This window comes from Phocoena phocoena, chromosome 10 (assembly GCF_963924675.1).
Source record: "Phocoena phocoena chromosome 10, mPhoPho1.1, whole genome shotgun sequence".
NCBI lineage: Eukaryota > Metazoa > Chordata > Mammalia > Artiodactyla > Phocoenidae > Phocoena > Phocoena phocoena.
Genome location: NC_089228.1, coordinates 64,359,334 through 64,387,284, shown reverse-complemented (window position 1 = coordinate 64,387,284; position 27,951 = coordinate 64,359,334). Strand labels below are relative to the sequence as shown.

General features: G+C 58.3%; 1 protein-coding gene across 1 annotated transcript; it reads left to right on the top strand.

Annotated features, from left to right (window-relative positions):
* Nucleotides 1-2: 2 nt before the first annotated feature.
* On the top strand, nucleotides 3-27,475 carry COL11A2 (collagen type XI alpha 2 chain). The gene is made up of 66 exons (XM_065886400.1): nucleotides 3-84; nucleotides 2,759-2,908; nucleotides 3,043-3,253; nucleotides 3,730-3,892; nucleotides 5,353-5,544; nucleotides 6,351-6,428; nucleotides 7,052-7,114; nucleotides 7,796-7,975; nucleotides 10,141-10,200; nucleotides 10,301-10,342; nucleotides 10,566-10,628; nucleotides 10,913-10,987; nucleotides 11,456-11,542; nucleotides 11,804-11,860; nucleotides 12,027-12,080; nucleotides 12,170-12,223; nucleotides 12,331-12,384; nucleotides 12,542-12,595; nucleotides 12,781-12,834; nucleotides 12,911-12,955; nucleotides 13,079-13,132; nucleotides 13,554-13,598; nucleotides 13,786-13,839; nucleotides 14,032-14,076; nucleotides 14,179-14,232; nucleotides 14,476-14,520; nucleotides 14,752-14,805; nucleotides 14,935-14,979; nucleotides 15,102-15,155; nucleotides 15,516-15,623; nucleotides 16,649-16,702; nucleotides 16,978-17,031; nucleotides 17,132-17,176; nucleotides 17,261-17,314; nucleotides 17,421-17,465; nucleotides 17,604-17,657; nucleotides 17,757-17,810; nucleotides 18,028-18,081; nucleotides 18,474-18,581; nucleotides 18,728-18,817; nucleotides 18,987-19,040; nucleotides 19,245-19,352; nucleotides 19,481-19,588; nucleotides 19,731-19,784; nucleotides 19,885-19,938; nucleotides 20,120-20,227; nucleotides 20,452-20,505; nucleotides 20,757-20,810; nucleotides 21,036-21,089; nucleotides 21,230-21,283; nucleotides 21,626-21,733; nucleotides 22,119-22,172; nucleotides 22,334-22,387; nucleotides 22,504-22,557; nucleotides 23,086-23,139; nucleotides 23,410-23,517; nucleotides 23,612-23,665; nucleotides 23,805-23,858; nucleotides 24,089-24,196; nucleotides 24,350-24,403; nucleotides 24,711-24,746; nucleotides 24,948-25,001; nucleotides 25,114-25,381; nucleotides 25,936-26,048; nucleotides 26,412-26,618; nucleotides 27,335-27,475. Exons 1-66 carry the CDS (start codon nucleotides 3-5, stop codon nucleotides 27,473-27,475), a joined length of 5,211 nt encoding a protein of 1,736 aa, XP_065742472.1.
* Nucleotides 27,476-27,951: the final 476 nt, after the last annotated feature.

The following is a 27,951-nucleotide window of genomic DNA, read 5'->3' as shown; positions in this document are numbered from 1 at the left end:
CTATGGAGCGGTGCAGCCGCTGCCATCGCCTCCTCCTGCTGGTACCGCTGTTGCTGGGCCTGAGCGCGGCCCCCGCCTGGGCAGGTAAGGGGAGTCCCAGCGCCTGGGTCATCGGAATCTCTGCACACCTCGGGACAGGGGACAGCTGATGCCTGGGGAGCAGGGGGGAGCTTCTGGGTCCAAGAATGGGATTTGGGGGGGTCAGGGGTCCAGACTGGAGGGCAGGACACCTAGGATCCTTGGAGCCGGGGTGGGGATCTCTTTCCCTCCTTGAAGTGACTGGTGGAGGGCAGGTAAGGCTGAATGGCGGAGCATCCCCTGAGGGTGGTGAGTGGGGCTGGATGGTGGGGTCCTCCAGCAGGGCCACTGTGGTCCAGCTGGTGCTGGAGTCAGGGCTAGATGCCAGTGTTGATGAGTGAGAGGCGCATGTCTGTCTTCTGTCTTTCCGTCTGTATCTCTGGGGTGAGGGGGGAGCATCCTTGGTCAGAGCAGAGCCTCGAAAGTAGAGAAAGAAGGGATACCTGGACTATTTGTCCCATCAGCTTCCCCGACAGGATCCCCTTCCCCCTCCCCGTGCCCTCGATGCTGCCACGCGGCTGGCTCTGGGGAGCATTGGGGCTGGCTGCCAACAGGACGGCCGCTGGACAGGCCAGGATCAGGTGTCTGAGGCAGGAGCCAACTCTTTGCATTCCTGCCCCGCCCCTCCCCCTCTGGCCAGCCGGGCTCCCCTGGGACCCTGGCATCCACAATCCCAATCTTTTCCTTCTTTTTCCCAGGATCCAGAAGTCCTGGTTCCTAGGAAAGGGGGTTTAATGTTGGAGGGGAGGAGGCTGGGAGTACCTGGGTACTAGGCAGGCTGGAGCAAGCCCCCTCCCCCCGTGGAAACACTGGAGGCTGATTTGCATATAACTTGACTATTCATTTCTTCTCTGCTTTGGAGACAAGATGGTCAGAAAAGCAGCATAAAGGATTAGATTAGATTACAGAAGGAAGAACTTTCAAGATAGGAGGAGCGTGCGGCTCAGGGACAGAAAATTGAAGTGTGGGATGTCTGTAGACTCTAGGAGTCTTTTTTAGGGAGAAAAGGGAACCTTTAACATGGAGGCAGGGGGATGCCTGAGATGACTGTCTCTTATTTGGGGGTTGAGTGGGTAGAGGTGGGACTCTAGCGGGAAATAGGTTAGTGTGGAATTCATCAGAGTTAAGAAAGGGGTGTTTTGGGGTCCAGAGGTAGAGTGGTGGGGGTGATGGGGCCACCAGTGGGGAGACTGGGGCAGATTGAGGCCAGAGACAGTGGGGCACGTATGTAGCCTGAAGCGGGAAGATGGGTGGGCAGACCTGTGGGTAGGTTGTCTATAGGATGGAACTGTGCTCTTCTGGGGTTTGGTGGAGGGCGGGGCCCTCTGAGGTCCCCTTGGCCTGGGGTCTCTGTGAGTCTCTGTGTCTCTGTCTCACTTACCCTTCGTCTCTCAAAGCGGCCCTTGTGTGTTGGTGTTTGCGGAGCTGCCACACGTGGGGGCCAGGCTAGGGCAGGGGGGTGGGAGGGGGCAAGGCCGTGGTTTCCCGGCTCCTGGACTCAAAGGGCCTTTTCTCTGCCTGCCCACCCCACCTCACCCGCCCCACCCAGCTCTGCTCTCCTGATCACTCTGGCCCCTGCCCTGCCCCACACTTCTATGAGGGTTTTGCTGGAACTTTCTTCGGGATTTTTCCAATGGAGCTGATGGAGTGAGAAGTATGTGTATTGGGGAGCAAGTGAGGAAGAGGCGACCTCTGTCTTCTCAGGAGTTTGAACCCTCAGAAGCCGAGTTCTAGGGGGATAGGGCTGGTGGCCCGGGCCTTGAATCTTTGGACTGTGGCGGGAGGGGGGGTGGGGGGGTGGGGCGGGCACGGTCGAAGTTCCAGGTGTGGGGAGCTTGCCCGGGTTTTGGGCAAAGGACCCTGATGGGATCCACAGATGTGTGGCTCCAGGCCCTGGACCTGCTCCGGCTCTGCGTGGCAGCTTCAGGCTCCCCACCCGCCCCTGCACCCCAGCCCATCTCCCAAGCCAGGGGCACCAGCTCCTGGGGTGGCCCTTTCTTGTATCTCCTTCCTCTGCGTGGTCAGAGGTGTCCCCACCTCCCCAAACACGGGAACCCCAGCAGCTTGCAGTCCCCTCCCCACAGAGCTGCCTCTTTGTTCCCTCCCTCGTGGCCCCCCTGCACCTCCTGTGCCCAGGATGATCGTTTGCCCAGATGTTGTTTATGCTGGAGACATGGGACTGAGGCCAGAGACCCAGAGACCAAGAGACACGGAAAGGGAGGAAGAGAGGGAGAAAGGAAAAGTTGGGTAGAGTGTGAGGGAAACGGAGGAAGACAGAAGAGCCGGGGAGAGAGAAAGACCCACAGATACAGAGAGAGAGAGAGTAAGCGTGACAGAGCTAGAGTAAAGGGAAGGCAGAGTTGGGACGGAGAGGTTAAGAGAGAATAGAGAGAGATTCATAGGCTGAAAGACGGAGGTAGGGAGGGAGTGACAGAGACAGAGGCTGGGAGGCGGGGACAGTGGTGGGCACGGAGCTGAATACCGGCTCAGCGCTGCCCTTTTCCAGGTGACTTTCGTTTTCCATCCATTCAGGCCCCGTTCAGGAGCAAGTAAGGGAGAGGTGACTTTTATCTTCCAAGGAGTTTGAGCCCCAGGAAGCTGAGCTCTAGACCCCAAATGTCGCCTGTGTGGGCCCCCCTGAGAGTGTGTCCCTTCCCCTGACCCTCGTGGACTCTCCCAGGTGCAGCCCCTGTGGACGTGCTGTGGGCCCTGAGGTTCCCCTCCCTCCCTGACGGTGTCCGGAGGGCGAGAGGCATTTGTCCAGCTGATGTGGCTTACCGAGTGTCCCGACCCGCCCAGCTCAGTGCACCCACCCGCCAGCTCTTCCCAGGTATGGGTGACACGCTGGAGGAGGGAAAGTTGGCCGAGGTCACAGGGCAGGGTCCGGGATCAGACACGAGAAGGGAAGGGGTTAATGTCTCACTTTGCCTCTCACTCCACCTGTGTATGTCTCTCCGGTACCAGGAGGCTTTCCCAAAGACTTCTCTCTACTGACTGCTGTCCGGACCCGCCCTGGCCTCCAGGCTCCCCTCCTGACTGTCTATAGTGCCCAGGGTGTCCGACAACTGGGCCTGGAGCTCGGCCAACCTGTCCGCTTCCTGTACGAGGACCAGACTGGACGGCCTCAACCTCCTGCTCAGCCCGTCTTCCGAGGCCTCAGCCTAGCAGATGGCAAGTAAGTCAGTTTGCTCCTCTGGCCTGTCTGACCTACCCTTTCAGGAGCTCCCCTCTGGCCCCTGCCCGCAGAGCCCCCATGCCCTAATCTAGGAAACCCTGCCGACCCTGTGGGCCACCACTCACTTACCCACTGCCCAAACTTCTGCCTGGTCACTTCTAGCCCAGAGTTTGGGCTTTAGAGTTTAAATCCTTGCAAGTAGGACTAGCTTGTGCCTTGGGCAAGTTCCTTGACTTTTTTGAGCCTCGGTTTCTATGTCTGAAAAATAGGGATAATAGAATTGTGAGAATCAAATGAGAAAGTGATGGGATGGTGCCTGGTGTATTGTAAGCCCTCGGTACATGGTAGTTAACTGTGATTACTACTATTGTTATCATTGACTTGTCAACCCTTCCATCAAGGGCTGCTCAGCCCTCTTGACTTTCCCCCCTTCGGTCAGTTGCTTGAACCTCCCGCCTCCCTGTCCCTATGACCAGATGGCACCGTGTGGCTGTGGCTGTGAAGGGCCAGTCGGTCACCCTCATAATTGATTGCAAGAAGCGAGTCACCCGGCCCCTCCCCCGAAGTGCTCATCCAGTATTGGACACCCGAGGCGTGATCATCTTTGGTGCTCAGATCCTGGATGAAGAAGTCTTTGAGGTAACCAGAGCAGCCAGAGAGAGGAGTGACTTCTGGTCCTATGCCTTGTATCCACTCCCCTTCTGACCTCAGTACTCTGTCTTCCTATGTCCTACCCTTCACTTTTCCTTTCATAAATTTATATTTCCATTTCCTGTCTTCAGGGCTAATTTTTTTTTTTCTGTAGGAGAATTAGGTGCCCACTTATGTGGCAGGATTGTCCACAGTCACTTGTTCTGTCGCTCGGTTTTCATTAGTCCACCCGTCCGTCCATCCCTTCAACCGATCCATCGGCAGATCTTTTCACATCTATTCACCGACGCATCCATTCACACACTCACCCACCCACTCAAGCATTCAGTCTTGGATTCTCCCACCTGCTCATTCTTCCCCTGCTCAGTCACTCCCTCCTGTAAACCACCCATCTATTCAGCTATCCTTCCGTCCATCCATCCTCTTTAACCCATCCATCCACCTATTCACTCATCCATCCACTCACCCACCCCATCTACCCATGCATAGGATACATGCACGCATCTAGCAACTCATTTACCCACCGCACTCTCCACCCTACCATTTCTTCACTTCCATCCATCTACCTACATACTGTTTGTATCTACCCTGCACCTCCCATTTATTTACCCACCAGTCCACCCACACATACATTCACCATCCATCAACTCTCCCATTCAGTCAAGTGCTCGAGCCCTCATTCACCCACCCACCCATCTATCCATCCAGCCATCCATCTGTCCATTCACCCACCCAGCCAGTCAACATTTTCTGAACACCTGCTGGCCCAACACTAAGGGGGAACACAGAAGAATAATATCAGATCTCTATCATCCCAAGGAACTACCAGTTCCACCGTGGAGATGAGACAGTATCCCCAAACTAGAATACAATGCAGGGTGTGCTTATCACCACATGTGGGCACAAATAAATGCCACTGGAAATCAGAACTGTCTTCCCCCCATTTCCAGAGATCCTGAGACTTCTCATCGTCGCTGTCATTGGAAGGTCAAAGCAACTAAGGTTGGGCCACTGCCTCCAGAAACCCTTGTGAACAGGCTCATGCATGGCCACATGGGCAGGGTGTAGGCCAAGAGTTGAACTTACAGTTGGAAGGCTTGAATTCTAGTCCTGATTCTACCACTTCGAGTGACCTTGGGCCAGTCATTGTCTCTTTGAACTTTTACGAATGGAATGTGCTTGGGAAATAGGCATAAAGATCCTTGTCCTACTGACTTCAATCCTTGTCCAACTGTCCAGTTGTTGTGAAGGTTCAATGGGATTATGAATGAGAAGGTCCTTTGAAAACTGAAAAGCACTGTGCATATGGGAGGGCCGGTAATGACCTTCTCCATTATATAGTCTTATCTCGGATTGGCCTCCGACCCCGTGTCCCAGACTCTACCCTGTGTCTCTTGGAAGCCCCCTCTGCCTCCCTCCATTGGTGTCCCTTCCTCTTGTCTTTGTAGGGTGATGTTCAGGAGCTTGCCATCGTCCCGGGGGTGCAAGCTGCCTATGAATCCTGTGAACAGAAGGAGCTGGAGTGTGAGGGGGGTTGGAGGGAGAGACCTCAGAGACAACAGTCTCACAGAGCCCAGAGATCTCCGAAGCAGCAACCACCAAGACTTCATAGGTCACAAAACCAGGAACCCCAGCGACAGGTGAGGGAGCTGGGTGAACCCCAAACTGCAGCACATCCCAGGGAGGGAAGACACCCTCACATCTCCCCAGGGGAATTCCCCCAATGTCCCAGAGCTCCCCATCCTATTTTGGGCTCCTGTTCTCCCCTCCCTTGTGCCCCTCCCCAGCTGTACCCTCTATTCCCATCACACCCCCCCACCCCCAGTCCTCATTCATCAACCTTTTTATTTTCATTTAAAAATAAAAAGTCGTCATGAAGAATTCGTGGCTGGGAGCCGTGTCCCCTCCTTGTGTCTCCTCCTCTGCTAGTCTTCCTGGGACTGTGCCCTTGGGCTTTCCATCCCCCTTCCTCGAATTAAGAGATTGCGAGACCATGGAGGGTGGGGGTGAGAGCTGGGGACGGAGGATGGGAGAGCAGAGGAGGAGAGAGACAGAAACAGGGAGAAAGTTGAAATGGTAAGACCAGGAGGGGAAAAGGGGAAGGAGTAGGAGGTAGAGTAGGTCTGTGCAAGTGTGGATACGGGGGCCCTCTCTCTGGCCCCCTGCACGAGGAGGTGCAGGATAAGGGACTGGGGGGGTGGAAGGGAAGGGAGGGTACGAATTGGGTGGAGTCTTGACAGTGACAGGGGTCAGTGGCCTGAAGATTGGAGGATCAATCTCTTAATCACGTCTGCTTCTGTCCCACGTGTGGGACCCACCCCCCTTTCCCACCACCCCTTCTCTCTCCTGACTCCCACCCCTCCTTTCATCCCCAACTCCCACGCCACCTCCTCACCTGCCTGCCCCCCCTTCCCACCTATTCCCACCGCCCCTTCCCTAACCCCAGTCCATTGAGTCTCTCTACTATGACTACGAGCCCCCCTATTACGGCGTGATGACTACGGTGACCACCCCTGATTATCAGGTAAACTTGAGGGACTTCTCCCGTTCCCCCCCCCGCCCAACCCCTTGCAAACATCTATGACACCTTCCTCCCCTCCCCACATGCGGGGACAGCCACCTTGTATTTAGACTGTGGGCGTTTCCTCACTGCCCCCTCCCGTGTCTCTCTGCTGCAGTGGCCTCCAAGCCCCAACCACAGGGCTCCCCCTCCCCCCAGGGGGCGTCGGACCCCTCCCCGAAAGCCTACCCCACCTGCCAAGAGATCAGCGGCTGGGCAGGCGTTCCCCTCTCGAAGTGGAGGTTCTGGCCCAGCTCGGGGCCAGCCTCCCCTCTCCCGGCGCCCAGCTCGGATGGCAGCTCCCCTCACTGCCCGGGCCCCCCCCAGGACCAGAGGCAGCGGTTACCGGCAGGTAGAGCCGGGGCATCCAGATCTCTGCCCCCAAACCTCTGTGACTTCGGAGATTCACTCTCCCCAAAGCTTCCCCCCCTCCTAAGGGGCTGCAAGATCTGAGATTGCCCCCACCCCCCAGCACAGACAGACACTGCCCCCCGGGGATGAACTGCTGCTTGGCCTCCCTTTCCGCTAACCTCTCTCCTTTCCTCCCGCCCTGTGCTCCTCTCCCCACACCTTCCCCCTGGGGTTAGGACCCCACCCCAGGTGAAGAGGAAGGAAACCTGGAGTCACACCCCTTGCCACCCACTGAGGAGGTAACTCCATCCCCCACCCTCGCCCTAGCTGGGTCGGTGGGCGTCTGTTACCCACTCTCCTTGCCCCATGTCATCTTGATGAACCAGCCCCTCCTCTGGCCGGAGGGCTCTTTGTCATCTCCATTCGTGTCCTTCTGTCTCCTGGTCACTCCGGACCTATCGGTCTGCTTTCCTCTTTCAGAACCTTCATTTTTCTCCAGTGTCCATGTCTCCTGCCATTATTCTTTGATTCTGGAGTAACTTCCTCTCCCTGTTGGTGTCAAATGGTTTTACTTTCTGTCATATTTCTGTTCCCAGGAGCCATTTTCTGTCCAATGCTGTCACTTTTCCTCTTCTGCCCCTCTTTCCATCCATTTCTTTGGTCATTCCTTGGATTCTTTCATCGATTATTATGTCCATGGACTGTCCACTCTGTGTCCAGCCCTCTGGCCACCCTTCTTGTTACCCATCATTTCTTCCAACCGGGCCCATTTTCTGGACCTCCCTCCACACTGGGGAGCTCTGATGGCCATCCCCCTTCTCTACAACGGCCCCCCTTGCTCTTCTTGGGAGGAAAACTCCAGTCCCTGTTACCCTTCAGAATCCTTTGGGCTGGAAGTTGTCACACCCTGGGGTCCAGGGAGAACCTCCTCTCGGCCCTAATGCCCCCATCTACCCCTCTCCCTCCCCATCCCCGGGAAGGAGCAGACAGATCTCCAGGTCCCCTCCACAGCTGACAGGTTCCTGACAGAGGAATATGGGGAGGGTGGCACAGACCCCACAGCAGGGCCCTACGATTACACCTATGGCTATGGGGACGATTTTCGCGAGGAGACGGAGCTTGGCCCTGCACTCTCTGCGGAGACAGCCCACTTGGGAGCCGTAAGTGAAAGGAGCTCCTCTTCCATCCTTGACTTCCAGTGGGAGCTACAAGAATCGCTTCCTGTTGTTTTTGATTGTTGTCTCTTGTCTGTGAGCTACTTCCCATTAGTGGTTTTCCATTTTCTGTTCACATAAGATGTATCTGTTGCTTGAAAACATTACTTCCTGCCTTCCCTTGCCAAAAGTCTTATTCTATGGATCCTTCTGTCCAGGGCAATTGGTTGTTGCTGTTGGGTTTTGTTTTTGTTTTTTCAATCCTATGGCCACTTTCTGTCTTTCTTGGTCATTTCCTGTCTCCATCAAGCTGGATTTTATAAAACTTTTGGTCAGTAAGCCCCTACCTTGTGTCCATTTTCAGTCTGTCTCGATCATTTCTTCTTGGTCGAAACAATTTCTTGTCCATGTTGCTGCCAAATGATCTAACTTCCTCTATCACATTTTCTAACCTACAGGCCACTTCCTGTCTGTCCCCTACTGTCTTCTCTCCTTCTCTACAATGGCTCCCCTCCTGTCTTCTCCAGTCGTGGCATCCGTTCTGGTGACTGTGTCAGATTGAACTGGAAGGGACTTATTCTTTGTGTTTTGGCTCTAGTTTTTCATGCTCTCTTATACTTTGATAATAAGCCGCTTCCTATGTGTCTCAGGTCATCCAAATCATAAAGTTTCCATGTGGGCCTAGATATTTATCACAGCCACTTCCTGTGTGTACTAGCCTTGATGTTTGTGTTTGCTGGAAGAATTGCCTTTCATTGTCATAATCCATTTCCCGGAGCTACTTTCTGTCTGTTTTGTGAGTTTCTTTTCTCTCTTGGTTGTGGTAGCCATGTTGTTATTGAAGGTCCACTTCCTGGATCCTCTTTCCTTGGCTGCTTCCTGTCTGTCCCACCACTTCCTGTTTATCTGGTTCATTTGCTAGCCGTCTTGGCCATGTTTAATTTTTCTTGGCCCTGGCATCATTCTTGCTTCCAAGTGTTTGTCCCTTTTTTCTGTCTCCCTTAATTGTGTCCCATGTTTTCAACCACTCCCTGTCAGTGGGGTATTTCCTGTCTACTCACTTCGTCTTTTGCCTCTACCCCGCTGCCTCATCCCACCCTCCCTGCTCTAATAATTCCACCCTTGGCCCTCTGCTGCCTTTCCCTTATGCTGCTTTCTGGAAATTTAGGGTTGATCTGGGATATGGGAGAGTTTGGAAATAGATCACTGTTGTTTGATCAGGATGGAGGTAGAAGGGGGCATTTTTTTTTTTTTTTTTTGAAGGGGGCATTTTGAAGATCTTTGTTGGGAGAGTTGGGGGGTGGTGGTGAATATCCTCCATTCTCCTTGTCCTTATCTTGGTTCTGGCCCCAGAGTTGGGAGTGGGCATCTGAGTGGACGTGTGGAAGAGAGGCGACGGGTGGGCTTGAAGTATAAATGAGGGTCAGAGGACGGGTGTAGCATCCTTGCTGGGAGAGGAACTGGGAAGACTTGAGGGGCTTGGCTCGGGGCTTGAGCAACTGAGCCCAGGAGCTGTATTTTTCCAAAGTCCAGTTATGCAGTCTAAGCTTGAGATATCTGCTCTCCAGATCTACTTACAGTATGAATGCCTAATCTCCAGGGAGTTTTAAACTTGTGAACTCCTTGAAACTCTAAGTAAAATTCTGTGCGTAAGGGCATACACTTTTTCTTTTCTGGAGAAAGACTCCATAGATTACATCAGATCCTCATATGGATGCGTGATCTTCCCCTAAACCCAAGTAAAAATCTATCCACAATCTTAGAGATGTTCTTATTTGGTGAGATGGGGTAAAGGTGAGGAAGTCGATGGTTTCTTAAGGTTCTCAGGGAGTTTGGGGAATAAGGTGCAGTCCTCCAGAAGAGGGTTTGGGAAGGTTGGGGGTTTGGAATCCCAGGAAGTGTCTGGGGACCTTCCTGAGAGAGGTTCTCAGGGAGATGAGGAGACTGTGTTTGTTGAGGTAGAGCTGGGAATTGTGGGGAGGGGAGCCCTGAGGTCTACCTTGGTAGACCTGGGAGGTCTGTGAAGAGGGAGTCTTAGAGGAGGAGGGGGGGACTTGGGGATAGGGTCAGGAGGTCTCCAGAGGACCTGAGACTGCCACCGGGATGGGGGCAGTCCTGGTGTCTTGGATGCTTACGGGCCCCCCTGGGGGTTACATATGTGTCTCTCTCAGGGTGCCCGTGGTCCCCGGGGGCTGAAAGGAGAGAAGGGGGAGCCTGCGGTGCTGGAACCTGTAAGTCACCGTGGTCACTGAGCTGAGGGCAGTGGGATGAAGGGAAGGAGGTGGGGGTGCTAGCCCTATAGCCTCTGACTTTTAACCTTTGACTCCACAGGGTATGCTAGTGGAGGGGCCCCCTGGTCCAGAAGGCCCTGCGGTGAGTTCTAGCTGTGACCCACTAGCCTCCATTCTTTTCACAGAGATGCTTCCTATGTGCTCACCTGTGCCTTCCCCACATAGGCCCAGGCCTCCTTCTTAGAACTCAGAGCATCCTTCCAATCAAAGCTTCCCAGATCTCTTCTGTAGAGACCACCCCTTAGCCACATACCCCTCTTCTATCTGAACGCCCACACCTTACCCCCTCTTCTTGTGTTCTTCAGGGATTTCCTGGTCCCCCTGGCATCCAAGGCAATCCAGGTCCAGTTGGAGACCCAGGCGAGAGGGTATGAGGACATCCTGTGGGGGTGGGGGGACGGCTGCAGGGGAGCCACTGGTACCCAGTAGGGGTACCATGCTCAGTAATTTCTCATTAGAAAAGAAGGTAGCCTCCGGTTGGGGAGGGGAGTAGTGTGGTATCTCACAGTCATTTTTCTCCATGGGGTGTGGGGAGAGCTTGGGAGAGATTTAGGGAAGTCTATATTTATTCTGTTGAGGAGGGTTTCAAAATGATGCCAGGACCCTAACAACCCCCTGTGGCCGTATCCTTCTCATTCTTCCCCCACTTTAGGGCCCCCCTGGCCGAGCAGGGCTCCCTGGATCAGATGGGGCCCCTGGCCCTCCCGGCACATCCCTCATGCTCCCAGTGAGTTGTCTTCTGGTCTTTGGAACGAGCTGAGGGGGGAGGGAGGGAGAATTGTGTTGTGTCACCAAGAACCAGAGGAGCAGGAACGCCAAGGAGGAGCCTCTAAAGACCATCCACCCAAAGAGATTGATCTTAGGGGTGGAGGGTTTAGGGCCTCATTAGATGACCTGGAGCCAAACATGGAACATCTAGAATTGGGCAGAAAATCCTAAATTTCAGGGGGTCTAGAACCAAAGGAGAGTCTTTGGGGAGGAAGAGGCTCAAGAGTGGAGGAGGAGGACAGGAGTTGAGTTTCTGAAAACCTCTAAGTGACTACCTGGAACCCATGGGAGACACTGGAGGGGGGCATGGGGGGAAGTGGGGTCCTGGAACCTGGGGGATGGGGCAGACATGCTGGATGATGCCTCTGGCTGGGAGGGTCATGTGGATTTCCTGGAAGACCCTAGACCTTCTCTCCTTGGCCCGCAGTTCCGGTTTGGCAGTGGTGGGGGTGACAAGGGCCCCGTGGTGGCGGCACAGGAGGCCCAGGCCCAGGCAATTCTGCAGCAGGCACGGGTGAGGAAGGCTGGGGGATCTTGGTGGGGGGAGGGGTGTGGTGGGAAGGGGAAGACTCTAGGAAGAGTTGGAAGGATAGGTTGGAGTGAATGTAGGGCAGGCGGAGATCTGGGTTGGTTTGGGGTTGAGAGGGAGGTTGGGGAAGATACAGGGCAGTGGAATGAAGATCAGGGGTACAAGGGTGACTTTGGGAAGTGACCTGGGGTCCGGAATTCTCCGGCTGCCTCTTGCTTAGCTCTTCCGTCTCCCCTGCTCCCCCAGCTGGCGCTCCGAGGACCCCCTGGTCCCATGGGGTACACGGGCCGCCCTGGACCCTTGGTGAGTGAGTGGGGTGCTGGGATAGGGGATTCTTTATTTGTGTGTGGGGGTATGGATAGTTCTGGAAAAGGGCCAAGTCGCAAGTTTTTTGCTTCTTTGGGGGAGGGCTCTGAGGCCACCGATGGGTGTGTCCTTCAGCACAGCCACCCTCTCTTCTCTCTCACAGGGACAACCTGGGAGTCCTGGACTGAAAGGAGAATCTGGAGACCTAGGACCTCAGGTGACAGCCCCCACCCACCTGATCCCCAAACCAGTGCCCCCCACCCCCCGTCTATACCCACTAACCCTGCCCCTGCCTCTCCCTCCCAGGGCCCCAGAGGACCTCAGGGCCTCATGGGCCCCCCTGGCAAGGCTGGGCGAAGGGTGAGTGACCTGAGGGTAGGATGGGTGTGGGTGGGGGATGGGAGGCAGAGCACAGGGTGTGGAGGACTGTGCCCCCTCTTGCTCTGACACCTCCCCTTCACCCCCAGGGCCGAGCGGGTGCTGATGGAGCCCGAGGGATGCCTGGGGAACCTGGAGTGAAGGTAATAGCCTTGGGCCCCTCTCTGGCACCCATAACTCCCAGCCCCACCTGAGCTCGTTTGTTTTTAGGGATAACCCCTCCCCACTCAGGGCCCAGTAGAGAGGGGTGGGGTGGGAACGGGACTGGGACCTCACCTGCGCTGCCCCTCTTCTCCCCAGGGTGACCGAGGATTTGATGGCCTCCCAGGGCTACCTGGGGAGAAAGGACACAGGGTGAGTATAGGGGCATGGTGTGTTGTGATGAGGGGGTAGATCTTCTGTGGAGGGGAGGGGAGGTAGGAGGCTGAGGGTCCCAGCAGGAGCTCAGTGAAGGAAATTGGTTGGTTAATTGAAGACAGTCAGTGTCTGCCTGTGTTGGGGGCTCTGCACCCCCTCTTACCTGTTCAACCATTTTCCAGGGTGATACTGGTGCCCAGGGCCTTCCTGGGCCCCCCGGCGAGGATGGAGATCGGGTAAGTGTTGTGGACGGCGGGGGCAGGGGTGGGGGCTGGGACGCTGAGCCTGCTTCACCACGTCCTCCTCCTCCAGGGAGACGATGGGGAGATTGGGCCTCGGGGGCTGCCTGGAGAGTCAGTGAGTGTCAAGGGGTTTGGGGATGGGGGTGGCTCTGGGGATGCCAGAGGAGGGACGCGGGCATGAAAGGGACACGTTTTCTCTCACCCATGCGGGTCCTATCTTCCCCTCACCTGAATGCAGGGATCTCGAGGTCTCCTTGGCCCCAAAGGTCCACCTGGGATTCCTGGGCCCCCGGTAAGTGACTGTCCCTGGCTTCTGACCCTGCCCTCTCCCTCTCTCCACCTTCCCTGACTGCCTCCCTCCTCCCTCCCCTCCAGCTCCTCCTCCCTGGCCCCCACCTAGCCCTGCTTCAGCCTTCACCCCCTGGTGCCCTTGCGGGACCATGTCTTGTAGTGCACCAAAGGCTCTCATCATAGCCAAAAAAAAAAAAAAAAAACCTCAAGAAAACAAAACAAACCCCCACAAACCCACAGTCCCAGAGCCCCAGAGCCCCACGCCCTGTGGATCCGGACCGGCTGTGTTTGCTTAGGTTTGGGATGAACTGCTGTGCGCCTGACCCTTCCCACCCTCTGGGACGGCCTGGCCTCAGAAACCACAGGTCCCTCCAGGGCCCAGGGCCGCCTTCCAGCCTGCTCACGCCCCTCTCGTGTTTCAGGGAGTCCGAGGCATGGATGGCCCCCATGGTCCCAAAGGAAGCTTGGTGAGTGATGGGCATGGAGACCCCACCTGACCCTTAACCCCTGGGGTCTCTGCCAAAGTCCTGTTCCCTTTGCCACCATTTCGACCCCCTGCCTGCCGTCTCGGCTGTCCCTGCCGGGACTCGGCTCTCTGTCCTGTTTGTTCTGTCACCATCTCCTTCTGACCCCTGCCTGGTTGCCTGTTTCTAGGGACCCCAGGGAGAGCCAGGACCTCCTGGACAACAGGGCACTCCTGGGACCCAGGTGAGTGGTCCTGTCCATCCCCTCCCCAACTTTAGTGATTTCCCCTGGGCTTCCACAGTGGGCCAGATCCCGGGTGGGGACAGGAAATGAAGGGTCTCAAGCCTTCGCTGCTCACGCTCTGAATGGGGGCTGCTGCAGAGAGAGCGGCCCACCCCTGGGGGGCCCCCTGTGACTTCTCTCTCCTGTGTCTAGGGTCTCCCTGGGCCCCAGGGTGCCATCGGCCCTCATGGAGAGAAGGTAAGTGACTAAGTGATCAGGGGAATGGTGGATGGGCCAAGGCGGGGTGTAGGGTGGGCCCCAAATATCTGGCTGGGACTGAGCCTCCTCATCCCCCTGCAGGGTCCTCGAGGGAAACCAGGGCTTCCTGGCATGCCTGGCTCAGATGGACCCCCGGTGAGTGGCCACCACCTCTTAATACAAATCCCCCTTGACCTTCCACCCCAGGAAATGACTTTCAAGCACCTTCAGTGAGTGTCCATACTGTGTGTCCCTTGCACTGGGAGGTCACTGGTGGTGCTGCCAATGGTTGGTCAGATTCATTAGGTCCCAGGGGGGCATTTGGGTGGAAGAAGTGTAGGGAGGGGTGCAGGAGGTGACAGGGGCCAGTGGTCACGCTCTCCTTCCCCTACCCCCCAGGGTCACCCGGGCAAAGAAGGTCCCCCTGGAACCAAAGGAAACCAGGTGAGATCTTCCACGCCTCCTCTCATCCCCTGGAGGGGTCTCTACCCAGAGCCTGGGCCTCCAAGTCCTTGGGATTTCCTCACCTCGTCACGCGGCTCTGACAGTCCTTTGTCCCATACCCCTCAACCCTCTCCAGACTCCAATGTTGTAACTTCCATTACCCCCACCCCAGGGGGCCCCCGTGGTGACACCCTGAGACCCCTTTATTGATGCCTCTCTGTCTTCTTCCAGGGTCCATCTGGACCTCAGGGTCCTCTGGGATACCCAGGACCTCGAGGCGTCAAGGTAACAAACCACCAGACTGGGAGATACAGGCTGGGGTCAGGGGAGCCAGCTGGGGCCCCAGGAGCTTGGTCCTGCCAGCCCAGCCTCCTCCCCTGATCTCTCAGTCTCTATGCCCCATTCTAATTCCAGGGTGTGGATGGAATTCGGGGTCTGAAGGGTCACAAGGGTGAAAAGGTGAGCAATGCACCCCTAACTTCCCAGCCCCTCCACCTGCCCCACACCAGCCTTTCTGTCCATCTCTGCCTCACCCCCTCCCTCCATCATCTGTGGTGTCCTTTCACCCCAATCTTTCTCAGGGCGAGGATGGCTTTCCTGGGTTCAAAGGTGACATGGGTGTGAAAGGTGACAGGGTGAGTAGAAATCCCCACAGTGGTCCCCCAACTCTAAGTGCTGATGATCCTCCCCTTTGGAGCCCCCAGTTACCAGCCTTCCCCCCACCCCCCAATACCCCAGACTCCTCATCTCCAGGCTCCCTTTAGAGCATCTGATCACCCTCTAGAGCCTGATCTGTGCAGGAACCCAACCCCGTGCTCTGTGACCCATCGGCTCGCCAATCACAGCACATCCCTGCCCCTGTGGGGCTCCCTGTTCTGCAGTAGCTTCGGGGACCCCCACCGACCCCACTCAGCCTCACTGGGGCCTGCCTCTCCTCTTGGGGCTCAGCCCCTCCCCTAGTCCCTATCAGTAACCTCTCCAACCCCCTCACCCAGGGAGAAATTGGAGTCCCTGGTTCCAGGGGAGAGGATGGTCCCGAGGGGCCGAAGGGACGCACTGGACCCACTGGAGACCCTGGCCCCCCTGGGCTCATGGGCGAGAAGGTGATGGGGAGGGTGTGAGGGGTCTGGTCTACATGCTGTAGGGCATGGAGGGGGTGAGGCCAGGGGCGCTGGGATCAGGGCTGGGGTGGGGTGCCAACAGCTGAAGTCTGCAAGTCAATCAAAGATGACCATGCATTATGCTCCTCTGTGTGTACATGGCGCCTCCTAGACACTGATGCGTTGAAGCGGGGGCGGGGAATACATAAGAAGTTAAGGAAAAGTCTCTGTCGTGAAGACTTTACAGCAGATTGATGGGGACAGGGCAGAGAGGCCGTCATAGGATACCTGAAGGTGCCGGGCAGAGTGAAAATGTGTCCAGACTCCAAGCAGTAGGCATTCCGAGAAGGAAGAGAGTCAGAGAGGAGGTGAGCTCTGACATCTTCAGAGCTAACTCTCACCAAGCCCTCGCCGTGTGCCAGCACCGTGACGTCTTGTCCTGTCAGTCCTGGGGGGTGGGCGCTACTACAGTCCTGAAGCATCAGGAGGTTTAGAAACTTGTTCGTCACACAGCCAGTGAGGGCCAGAGCCAGGGTTTGAGCCCCGAAAGTCAGGCTGCAGAGCCCCTGCTCCCCACTTCCGCTCCACAGCTGCCTTGGCAAGATAGGTCCTGAGGCCTCAGGGGGCAGGCGTGGATGGTCGGTGGGGGGGGCCCGGGGTGGTGCAGAGTGGAGCCAGGGAGTGAGGCTGGGGGCGGGGCTGCCTTCAAGGGGGCCGGTCTTGGTGGAGCTGGACTGTGTGCTGGGAAGATGGAGCTGAGGTTTACAGGTAGGCAGGGGCCGGATCACAGCGCCTGCAGGACTTGAGCTGCGGATTTTAAGACACAGGGGAGGGGAGATTCCAGCACTAGAGTTCAGGGAAAATCCACACTCAGCAAGGAGAGGTTACAAAAGCCAGGCATCCTGGGAGGTGGGAAATGAGGGGCCAGGGGCTGGGGCTTTTCTGGGTGGGGGGAGGGTTGGGATCTCCAGGGATGGAGCGGCATTCGTGGTTCCTCTCGCTCCTGATCGCTCGCTGTCCATCCACAGGGCAAGCTGGGTGTTCCTGGTCTGCCTGGCTACCCTGGACGCCAAGGTCCCAAGGTGATTCGTTGCCCCGCATGTGCCCCTCCTCCTTTTCCCTTCCCTGACCCCTAATTACAGGAAGCACAGACTGACAGAGCAGCGGGGGACCCTAGAGAGAATTTAGCCCACTCCCATTCTACAGATGAGGGAACAGAGGCCAGAAGCACTAGTTATTGGCAGAGCCCGGGTCTCCCACCCTGCTGCCTCCACCACCTCTCCTGACCCCCCTTGGCCCTTCCTTGGTCCTCCCCTTTTGTGACGTGTCAATTTTTCCCCTTCTCCATCCTCACCAGGGGTCTCTGGGATTTCCTGGTTTTCCTGGAGCCAGTGGAGAGAAGGGAGCCCGTGTAAGCTGGGGAAGGGTGGGGGGGGCAGAGGGAGGGGCAGCTCTGGGAGCAGGGGCCTCACGCCCTGGGTGATGTGTTGTTTCTGCTTCGTTCCCACCAGGGCGTGTCGGGCAAATCAGGGCCTCGGGGAGAACGTGGCCCCACGGTGAGTGCAGGGGAGAGACGTGCGGCTCAAGATCCAAAGAGGTGCTTTGGGGCTTTTCTGATAACTCCCCTGTCCTCTCTCTAGGGTCCACGGGGTCAGAGGGGACCCCGAGGTGCCACTGGGAAGTCTGGAGCTAAGGTTGGTGGTCTTGGCAGGGCTCTGCCCTGTAGCCCAGCTGCTCTCCTCTGGCCTCAGGGTTGACTAGAAAGCATCTTCTCTCACTCTCTGACTGTTTCCCCCACAGGGAACATCGGGTGGTGATGGCCCCCACGGGCCCCCCGGAGAGAGGGTGAGTGTGGCCTGAGCCCCCTGTTCCCCAGCGCTCCCCAGGGAGCCGGAGTGGGGCCGGCTCCCTCTCACTGCAGGGAGAGACCCCTTGCCCAGCACCCCTCCCCATTCTCCTGACTCAACCTAGCTTTGTATCTAGGGTCTCCCTGGACCTCAGGGCCCCAACGGATTTCCTGGCCCCAAAGGACCTCCAGTAAGCTGACCTCTGACCTCTGACCCGCTCTGGTACTGTGAATCCTTCCCCATCCCCCTTCCCAGCCTAGAGCTCACCTGACATCTGAACCTCTTCCAGGGCCCCCCCGGGAAGGATGGGCTGCCGGGACACCCAGGCCAGAGAGGAGAAGTGGTAAGTGGTGCCCCGGCCTCCTCAGACCCTCACTCCCGAGCTGTCCTGTCCCGAAGGCCCTCTGGGAAGGTTCTCCTGGCTGAGTGGAGCGCATCTCGGCGCTGCTCAGACCACAGCCAAGGACTTGGTGGTGACCCTCCGGGAGCCTGGGGTCTGTGCCACAATGTCCACGCCTGACTGTGTGTTCTGACTGCCCTCTCCTCTCTTCCTCTCTCAGGGTTTCCAAGGGAAGACCGGCCCCCCTGGCCCCCCAGGAGTGGTGGGACCCCAGGTATGCCTGCTCCCTGGAGAGAAAGGACCCCAGACCCTGGAGTTAGTCTATCTGCCTCTCTTCTCCCTTTTCCCGGTCACGGGCCCCTGCCCCTCCTTTGACTGAGCTGGACCCCTGGGACTGGGATTTGGAGCAGGGATCCCAAATTTCAGTCTGTTTCCTGGGCCAGTTCTCATCTTCTCACATCTTGGAGAAGAGGAAGGTCCCCTCAGGGACACCAGGTGGTATGGTTACTCCACACCGGGGAATGAAAACCAGAGCGGAGGCCTAGGAGAGCTCCAGGAATTTCCCAGGAGCTTTGGGGCAGACATGAAGGGGTTCTAAGGGAAAATTTAAGGTGGACAGAGTGAGGTGAAGGCTCTGAGATTGGAGTCTCTCTCTCTCTTTCCCAGGGAGCCGCAGGAGAAAGCGGGCCCATGGGGGAGCGAGGTCACCCAGGCCCCCCGGGACCCCCTGGAGAGCAGGGACTCACTGGAACAGCTGGAAAAGAAGGGACAAAGGTCAGTAAGGGGCCCGGCAGGGGGGAACTTGGGGGTCTAGGGTTGGGGTGCCTAAGGGAACAGGCAAACGGGGATTTGAGGGGACAGAGATCTCTCTGCCCAATTTGGGAGTGTGGAAGTGGCTCATCACCTCTGTTTCCTTTTAGGGTGACCCTGGGCCCCCTGGGGCCCCAGGGAAGGATGGTCCCGCTGGTCTGAGGGGCTTCCCGGGAGAGAGAGGCCTCCCTGGCACTGCTGTGAGTGTGACTCCAACCTGGCTGTCTGTAATAAGTCACCAGTCTTCCCGGCACCCCTCAGCGTCACCCTACTCCCGTCTCCCCACCCCCATCCTTCCCCGCTTGTCTCCTGGACCCCATGTCCCCCCTTCCTGTCTCAAGTCTGTTGCCTCTGATTTCTGGTTCATAGGGCGGACTTGGTTTGAAGGGAAATGAAGGTCCGGCTGGTCCCCCTGGCCCTGCAGTAAGTCTGGGGTCCCTGGGGGGCAGAGGGGAGGAAGGATGCGGTGCGGCATCTGGATTTTGGGGGGGCTGCGGGACCGGGCAGGGTCAGCCATAAGGCATCTGATGTTGGGCTCTTCTCCTGGGAACCATGGTCAGTGGTCCTCTGGTGTAGGTGGGCTGTGGTCTCTTCCTTTGGGGTGTCTCACTCTATCTCCTGTCTCAGGGATCCCCTGGGGAGCGAGGTGCAGCAGGATCTGGGGGACCCATTGGCCCCCCAGGGCGCCCAGGGCCGCAAGGTCCCCCTGGAGCAGCAGGAGAGAAAGGTGTTCCGGTGAGTGTGGGGTCCCTGGGGAGATGCTGGGGAGGGGTCTGTGAGCTGATGGGTTACGGGGGATTTCCTGTAGGGGTGTTTGAGGGGGACAGCTATCTCTGGGTCATGACTCCTTCCTTCTCTCACAGGGTGAGAAGGGCCCCATCGGTCCGACTGGCCGCGATGGGGTGCAGGGTCCCGTGGGGCTTCCTGGCCCTGCTGGCCCCCCGGGCATGGCAGGAGAGGATGGAGACAAGGTGAGGGAGGCCACAGACCCTGGACTCAGTCTTCTTTCCCGATGAGATCGCTGGTCTGGGCATGGCCCGCAATCCCTGTCTGCTTATTCTCCCCGCCCCCCCCACTCCTTCCTCTAACGTCCCACGTGCTTTCTACCCCCAGGGTGAGGTGGGAGACCCCGGACAGAAGGGCACTAAAGGGAACAAGGGGGAACATGTAAGTGTCCATTCCTTTGACTTTTCACCTCTGGCCTTTAACCTCATTCCCACCTGGTCTCTCCCCATCTTGGCATCTCTGACTCTTCTTTCTCCCCCAGGGCCCTCCTGGACCCCCTGGACCCATTGGTCCCGTGGGGCAGCCTGGAGCCGCGGTGAGTGACGATGTTCTGTGTGCAGCCTTGATTCTGCCCTCAGTTTCCCTCTGCCCATGGGGTTGGGGGTGGGAGTGGGGGGCTCCAGGCCTGGTGCCCGGCTCTGTGTGGGGCTTGTGGCTAGAACACACCTGACCCACGACCATCTTTGTGTCCTTGTCCTGCCCTCCTCCCACCTCAGGGGGCAGATGGGGAGCCTGGAGCTCGGGGTCCCCAGGGACACTTTGGAGCCAAAGGTGATGAGGGAACAAGAGGGTTCAATGGGCCCCCAGGACCCATTGGTCTACAGGTGAGTTGGGGGGTGGAGACAGGGGCTGAGAGGTGGGTTCACGCTGGAGCTGATGTCCGCCCCAGACCCCCCAGCCCCCTGCTGACAAAGGAGGTCTGGGGAGGTGGGGGCAGAGGACTGGGTGGTGGGGGGTATGTGGGATCTGTATGGGGGGGACCCCTCTGCCGAAGGCTGTGCTCCAGGTGGTTTGGTCACCTGGGTCTGTGCTGTGTACACCTGCGCAGGGTTTGCCAGGCCCCTCGGGGGAGAAGGGAGAAACAGGAGACGTGGGCCCTATGGTGAGTGGGACCCCATTGATAGGGTGTGATCCCGACTGATTCCAGCCCCACCCGCTAGGCACACCCCTGCTCATCCAGCCCCCACCCCAGCAGCCCACTGCCTCCGACTCCCAGCTCCCTGCATGCCATTCCCTGGCCTGGCTGCCTCCCTCCCCGCCAGGACCTCTGCCTCCCTCACCCTCCACCACTCACGTGCATCTATGGCTGGCTTTCTCTCACGTCCCTTCCCGTCACGTGTATCTTTTCTCCAGGGACCCCCCGGGCCCCCAGGACCTCGAGGCCCAGCTGGACCCAATGGAGCTGATGTGAGTCCTCTTGGCCCCTTGTCCCTCCAGATCAGTGTGGCCGGTCCTCTGCCTCCCTTTCCCCAGACTGTAAACTCTAGTCTCATCTCAGATGCCAAGAGAAGCCGGTGGACCCTGGGAAGGTCTCCCTCTGTCTCACTGCTCTGACCTTAGGCCCTCCTCCTGGCTCTGCCCCCCCATGCCCCCCCCCATAAGCAATGATCCCTATTTCTATTCCTCTTCCAGGGTCCACAAGGTCCCCCTGGAGGTGTTGGGAACCTGGGTCCCCCTGGAGAGAAGGTACTGGGAAGGGATACATAGATGGTCTGGGGGGATGAGGGTTGGACTTTTGCCAATTTTGGGGGGTCAAAAGAGAGTGAGGGGGAATATCAGGATTCTTTTTTGGGGGGTGGAGGTTTTTGACCCCAATCTCCTTGCAGGGGGAGCCAGGAGAGCCAGGATCTCCAGGAGTCCAGGGCGAGCCAGGGGTCAAGGTGAGTGGTAGTTCTGAGGCCCTGCTCTGCAATCCCCTTCACCCCCTCAATCCCACCCCCACCTTTCCTCTGACCTCCTGGAGCTGGAACTTCTGCGCAGCCCATGAGTCTGTGCTCCTGGTCATTCTCCATGAGGCCTGGTCCCTGGATCCGGGTGGGCCCTGTCCCCTTTCCTTGAAGGGAAGAGGGGCCAGGGACTCCCATGATGGGCTTGCCTTTCTGTGTGCACCCCGATGTCGGCGATGCACGAGGGGGAAGCTGAAGGTTTTTTAGAAGCAGGGGCTGGATCTTTGATCTCTGGGACCCCTTTGGGACCAGCTGTAACCTCCGCTCATCCTCTAGGGTCCACGCGGGGAACGTGGGGAGAAAGGAGAGTCGGGGCAGCCAGGAGAGGCGGGACCACCAGGGCCTAAGGGCCCCACCGGTGATGATGGCCCCAAAGGGAACCCTGTGAGTTTGTGGGGAGGGGCTGCGAGGAGGCCCCTGTGAATGGAGATCTGGGGATATGGGTGTGAGGATCTTGGAGTTTGGGGAGCCCAAGAGTGTGGGGGATGCCTGGGAGGAAGGCTTTGCGAATGGGGTCTCCTGGGAGGGATGTACGGGGTCTGGGATCCAGAGAGAAAGTGAGAGAAACCCTAGTTAATAACCTGAAAGCCTTAGAGGGCAGGCAGTGCAGGAGGTGGGGAAAAGGGGGTGCCGGAGACCCTCTTCCTAAATGGTGCAGGTGGGCACTGCCTGTAGAGAGGGAGAGTGTGGCATGTGGCCATGGGGGTCTGTTGGCCCTGCGTGGGCTTAGGGGTCTGTGACCCTGACCCTTGGTCTCCCTCTGGATCAGGGTCCTGTTGGCTTTCCTGGTGACCCTGGCCCTCCTGGAGAAAGTGGCCCTCGGGTGAGTCTTACCTGGGGAGGGGAGGGGCAAAGAGGTGGTCTGCTCTGGAGGGGCTCTGTGTGGCCGATGGGTGTGGGCATGGGAACCGGGGTTTTGGTAAGGCAGGTGGAGGGATGGGAGGATTGGCAGTTTGACCTTCTGACCTTGTTTCATCCCTGCAGGGCCAGGATGGTGTTAAGGGTGACCGTGGAGAAGATGGAGAGCCAGGACAGCCTGTGAGTGCCCGGGGACCCCTACCCCACCACTGAGCCCAGGCCCTCAGCCCTGTTTCCCCTCTACTATGCCCTATGCCTGAGGGGTCCCTCACCCACCACTCTTCCTCCCTCCACAGGGATCCCCTGGTCCCACTGGGGAGAATGGACCTCCTGGACCTCTTGGAAAGCGGGTAAGTGAGGTCGTCACCTGGGACCTTGCGGGGCAGGCTGGATGGCAGTTGGGGCAATGGCAGGTGGGATGTGGAGGGAGATGCCTGGTGTGCCGGTTGTCCTTGGGTGAGGTGTGTATGTGTGTGACCATGTGTGTTTGTAAGCGTGCTGTGCATATTTGTTCCTGTATATTCCATCTGTTCTTGCCAGGGGTGGTGTTGTGTACCAGCCAATCAGAATGGACACGGAGGGAAGGGGCTGGCTTTCCTGGGGAGGTCCCTGCTGGGTCAGGATTAACCCTCTTTTTGCTGGTGGTGTGTGGGCAAGAGGCTCTTCACCAAATGCACAGAACTACTCAGTATTTTAACAGCTGATACAGCTGTACCGGCTCTCCCATCCATGAGTCGGCCTCTGCGGTCGTGCCTGTGCATGCGCAGGTATGTGTGTGTGTGTACACGTGTGTGTGTGTACACGTGTGTATGTGCACCAGGAGGACAGCGAGGGGGAGGGAGGTGAGCCTGGCTATTCACTGCCGCCTCCACCTGCAGGGACCTGCTGGTGCGCCTGGTCCTGAGGGGCGACAAGGAGAGAAGGGAGCCAAGGTGAGGGAGAGGCCGCCCTGGATGCTGGAACATCCCTTCCATTTTCCCACCCCTTTGGTCCTCACACAGCAGCCTCCAAACACCTCCCCCACATCCACCATCTCCACGCCGAGCCCCCTGCGGGGACAGGGTTCCCTATACTTGTCCCTGCCCAGGAGTCCCTGGGGTTTGACCCCTCCTCCCTGCCTCACCCCCGTCCACCTTGGACCCACTGCCCCCAGCCACACCCCCTCCTTTGCCCTTCAGGACACTTTTTTGGGTGTGTTTCAGGGGGATCCTGGTGCTGTGGGTGCCCCGGGAAAGACAGGCCCTGTGGGTCCTGCAGGGCCAGCAGGAAAACCTGGCCCTGATGGTCTGCGGGGGCTCCTGGGCGCAGTGGTGAGTCACGGGGCAGAGAGGCTTGGCTGGGGAGGGGGAGGCGCACGGTGTGGGGACACTCTTCCTCATCCCTGTGGTCCCCTTGAATCTGCAGGGCCAGCAAGGCCGTCCCGGGGCCACAGGCCAGGCTGGGCCTCCAGGCCCTGTGGTGAGTGACTGTGGATAGGGTTGGTGGGTGGGGGGGCCCTGGGGCAGTGGGCATCCAGCCTTGGAGGAAGTGGGAAGTGGTGGGGGGAGAGTGTGGTCCTGCCTCCCCCAGGAGAGAGTGACTTCCTATCTCCCCACAGGGACCCCCAGGGCTTCCTGGCCTCCGGGGCGATGCTGGGGCCAAGGGAGAGAAGGTGAGTGACCGCACATTGCCAGGTGTCTCAGCCCCACCCCTGAAACCTCCGGGGGGCCTTGTGCTCTTGGGGAGCCCTTCCTCAGTCAGGGCCGTGGCAGCCCCTGCTCTTTCCTCAGACCCGGCCCGAGTCCCTCTCTTGTCTTCTGGGCTCTGACCCCTGTGGTTCTCCTTCTCCCCGTCCATGTGTCTCCTCTCTGCATCCCCCTGACCACCTGGCCCCTTTTCCAGGGTCACCCAGGTCTCATTGGACTGATTGGCCCCCCGGGGGAGCAGGGAGAGAAGGGTGATCGAGGGCTTCCTGGTCCTCAGGGATCCACAGGGCCAAAGGGGGAGACGGTGAGTAGAGGGCGTGGTCCTGGGAGGTCTAAGGGTGGGGTGAGGGTGGGGATTCATGGGGGTGTGGGAAGGTGGGGGGTGGAGACTCAGCTGTGGGGTGAGGGAGGGGGAGGGGAGGAGGACCCAGTTGAACCAGGCCCCTCCCTTTCCTAGGGCATCCCAGGAGCATCTGGCCCTATTGGTCCTGGAGGGCCCCCCGGCTTCCCTGTGAGTACCCCATCTGTTCCTCAACTCAGTCCTCTAAACCCCACTGCCCCCCTCCATAATCCCCCACTGGCTTCCATGACGACGCCAGCATAACACTCATAGGTTCCCGTGTCCCCAATATGTTCCTACACTTTCAGTGTTTCCACTCCTGTCCTTCCAGGGCCTCCCGAATGTCCCCATGTCTCCCATGCCTGCCCCTCTTGTGATGGCTCCCGGGTCCTGTGAACTCGTGACCTTGCCTCTCCAGTTCTCCTTGTCCTGACCTTCCCCTGTGCTGACCATCTCTTTCTTGTTCCTTGTTTCACAGGGACCTGCTGGCCCCAAAGGAGCCAAAGGAGCCACAGTGAGTGACCCCCAGCCAGCTCTGACCTTCCCTTCCCCCAGCCCTCCATAGGTGGACTTGACACTGTCTCTTCAAGACAAACATACTCCCTGCTGGTGGAGCCCCTCATTCCCAGCCCAGAGACTGATTTGACCCTTCTGTGACCTTGATCGCATTCTTGACCTTCTGACCCCTCCATGACTTCATTGACTCCCTTGGCAGGGCCCAGCCGGACCTAAGGGAGAGAAGGGCATCCAGGGCCCTCCTGGACACCCGGTGAGTCAGTGTCAGGTCCTGCTCTTCTGACGGTCCCCCTCTGTCTGGGTGTTTCTCCACATCGCCCTCACCCTGACCTGTCTCTTGCCCTCTCCGCCCTTCCCTCCACCAGGGCCCCCCCGGTGAGGTAATCCAGCCCCTGCCCATCCAGATGCCCAAGAAGACTCGGCGCTCAGTGGATGGGAGCCAGCTGATGCAGGAAGATGAGGCCGTGCCAACTGGGGGGGCCCCGGGCAGTCCTGGGGGGCTGGAGGAGGTCTTTGGCTCCCTGGACTCCCTGCGGGAGGAGATTGAGCAGATGAGGCGGCCGACAGGGACCCAGGACAGTCCCGCTCGCACTTGCCAGGACCTGAAGCTCTGCCACCCAGAGCTGCCCGACGGTCAGTGCCAGGGACACGACATGTGAACAACTGCGTGGGCATGAACAAGCAGGACGGATGTCGGGGGAGGCTTGGGGAAGCTGTGGGGTGGGGGTGAGGGTGGAGGGGCTTGGGGCAGCAGCTCTTTACCAACTGGGTCAGAGGTATTTCAGTATTTAGCAACTGACATGGTCCTACCTTCGGCTCATTATCCGCTCAGGGTCTACAGAAATAGATAAACATAGACTCGTGGACACACATGCTGGCATTTACACACACAGACACGTGTGCAAGCCTACAGCCACACGCTGGACCAGCGTGAGGGTGTCAGTGCTCCTACCGCCTCCATTGGCGAGCCTGGGGGTGCTGCTGGGGGGAGGGGCGGCAGAGCCGGACAGGGGCATAAGGTGATGAGGGAAACCAGAGCTGTGTTCTGGGGGCCTGGCGGGGGAACGGAGGACTGGGTGTCTGAGGGCATATGTGGGGGCGGCTGGTTGGAGCAGTGGGAGGGAAGTGAGGCAAAGAGCATCTTGGGTCCAAGGCCTCAGGGGCCCTGACCCTCCCCCACTCGACAGGAGAGTACTGGGTCGACCCCAACCAGGGCTGTGCTCGGGATGCCTTCCGGGTTTTCTGCAACTTTACGGCAGGAGGGGAAACCTGTGTGACGCCCAGGGATGATGTCACGCAGGTGAGATCTGGCCTCTGACGGCCCTGTCCCTTGCACCACAGTGGAGCCCCCCTCTGGGCCTAGTGGTTTCTGGGTTTGTGTGACAAGTTCCCTGACCCTTGACCCTGCGGAGCCTGCAGACTATTCTCTTATTCCGTTCCTTCTCACCAGTCTTCTGGTGCTCACTTCATCTCCTTCCCTTGACAACCTAAGACAAAAGTCTGCCTTTTATTTATGCCCTGGCTCCCGCCCTGGCCCCTTACTTCTCCCCCAGCCCTTTCCTCCCACCCATTCCCCGCCCGTGACCCTGGCTCAGCCGCCCTGCTTCTGTAGCTGCTCTGCAGGCCCGTGTCCATCCTTGACTACAGCCCTCTCTCCTGCCAGTTCTCTTACGTGGACTCCGAAGGCTCCCCGGTCGGTGTGGTCCAGCTCACCTTCCTGCGGTTGCTCAGCGTCTCAGCCCACCAGAACATCTCGTACCCCTGCTCTGGGGAGATCCGGGATGGCCCCCTGAAGCTCCGAGGGGCCAATGAGGATGAGCTGAGCCCGGAGACCAGCCCCTATGTCAAGGAATTCAGAGACGGCTGTCAGGTGGGAACCAGGGAGAGCTGGGTGGGGGCAGGTCCCAGACTCAGGCTGGAGGAGGCGGTGGGAAGACCCTTCGGGCAGGGGCGCTCGGGGAGAGCACGAGGAGGCCAGCTTCCTGGTGTCAGGAAGGGCAGGAAGGATGGAAGGATGGAAGGTGGGTGTCACCTGTGTGCACATGGCAGTGTCACCCAGAGTGAGTCATGCAGGCTTGTAAGCACATTTACACAGGTTGCCCTCTGCACACACGGGGTATAAACAATGCCCCCTCCCAAACGGAGGGGCACACGGACACCCCCAATCCGTATATACATCCCCAGAGTTGCCTGGAGAGGGTCACACAGGTACACACACGTGGAATCGTGTTGGCTGTCATCACACACTTACACCCACAAACACATGTACACACGTCCCCGTGGAGTCACACAGGCTCACACCACCACTACAGACAAATAATCTCAAAGGCAAACACAAAGGTGTTCAGACTGGCTCAAGACTGCATGCGTGTGCGTGCACACACACACGCACAACCCTCCCAGCTTTCCCAATCCTGACTCTCTGGAAGAAACTTTAGCAAAGTCTGAACATGGGACACGGATGAGAGGAACAGCATCTCAGGGCACTTGAAGGCGCGGAGAGCCTGGGCCTGAGGTTGGGGTGTCTGCAGGCCCTGTGTGCCTCCCCTATGCTCACTCCTCCCACTCTGGTGTCTCCCCCTCAAGACCCAGCAAGGCCGGACGGTGCTGGAGGTTCGAACACCTGTACTGGAGCAGCTGCCAGTGCTGGACGCCTCCTTCTCAGACCTGGGGGCCCCCCCGAGGCGGGGAGGGGTGCTGCTGGGGCCTGTCTGCTTCATGGGCTAAGACCTTCTCCTCTGTCTGACCCTGTCCGTCGACACCAGGCCCACCTGGAATCCCACAGCATCGGCTCTGTGCCACCTCGCAGAAGGGCTCCTCGCCATCTAGGGGGCCTTGGGCCAGGGCACCGAGAGCCCCCAGTCAGGGGCAGTGCAGGGGAGGGGTGCACCTGGGGCTCGTGGCCCTCCCACTTGGAGCCTGTGCCCTGTTCGACAGCTGAGACCCTTATTTAAAATTTACCTCCCAATCACCCCAAACACGTGGAAGAGAAAGGACACTGTGTATTTTGTATTTAAAAGTAATTATATTAATTATTTAAAGAGTGGAAAACAAAATGACAAAAAAGATAAAGAGAGAAATGCCAACAAAAATCAGCGGACTTTGGAGACAGGGCTCTCCAGGGGTGAGCCTGGCACCCTCATCTTTGCCTCAGGGCTCTCCTCAGAGACTGTGGGGGGTTGGGGGCCGAACCCCACCTCCCT

Excerpts from the sequence above, each read along its gene's own strand:
- COL11A2 (XM_065886400.1), top strand. The coding sequence starts at position 3 with ATGGAGCGGTGCAGCCGCTGCCATCGCCTCCTCCTGCTGGTACCGCTG. Across the intron at positions 7,115-7,795 it reads CCTTGCCACCCACTGAGGAG|GAGCAGACAGATCTCCAGGT; the intron begins GTAACTCCATCC and ends ATCCCCGGGAAG. Across the intron at positions 19,041-19,244 it reads CTGGTCCCCCTGGCCCTGCA|GGATCCCCTGGGGAGCGAGG; the intron begins GTAAGTCTGGGG and ends CTCCTGTCTCAG.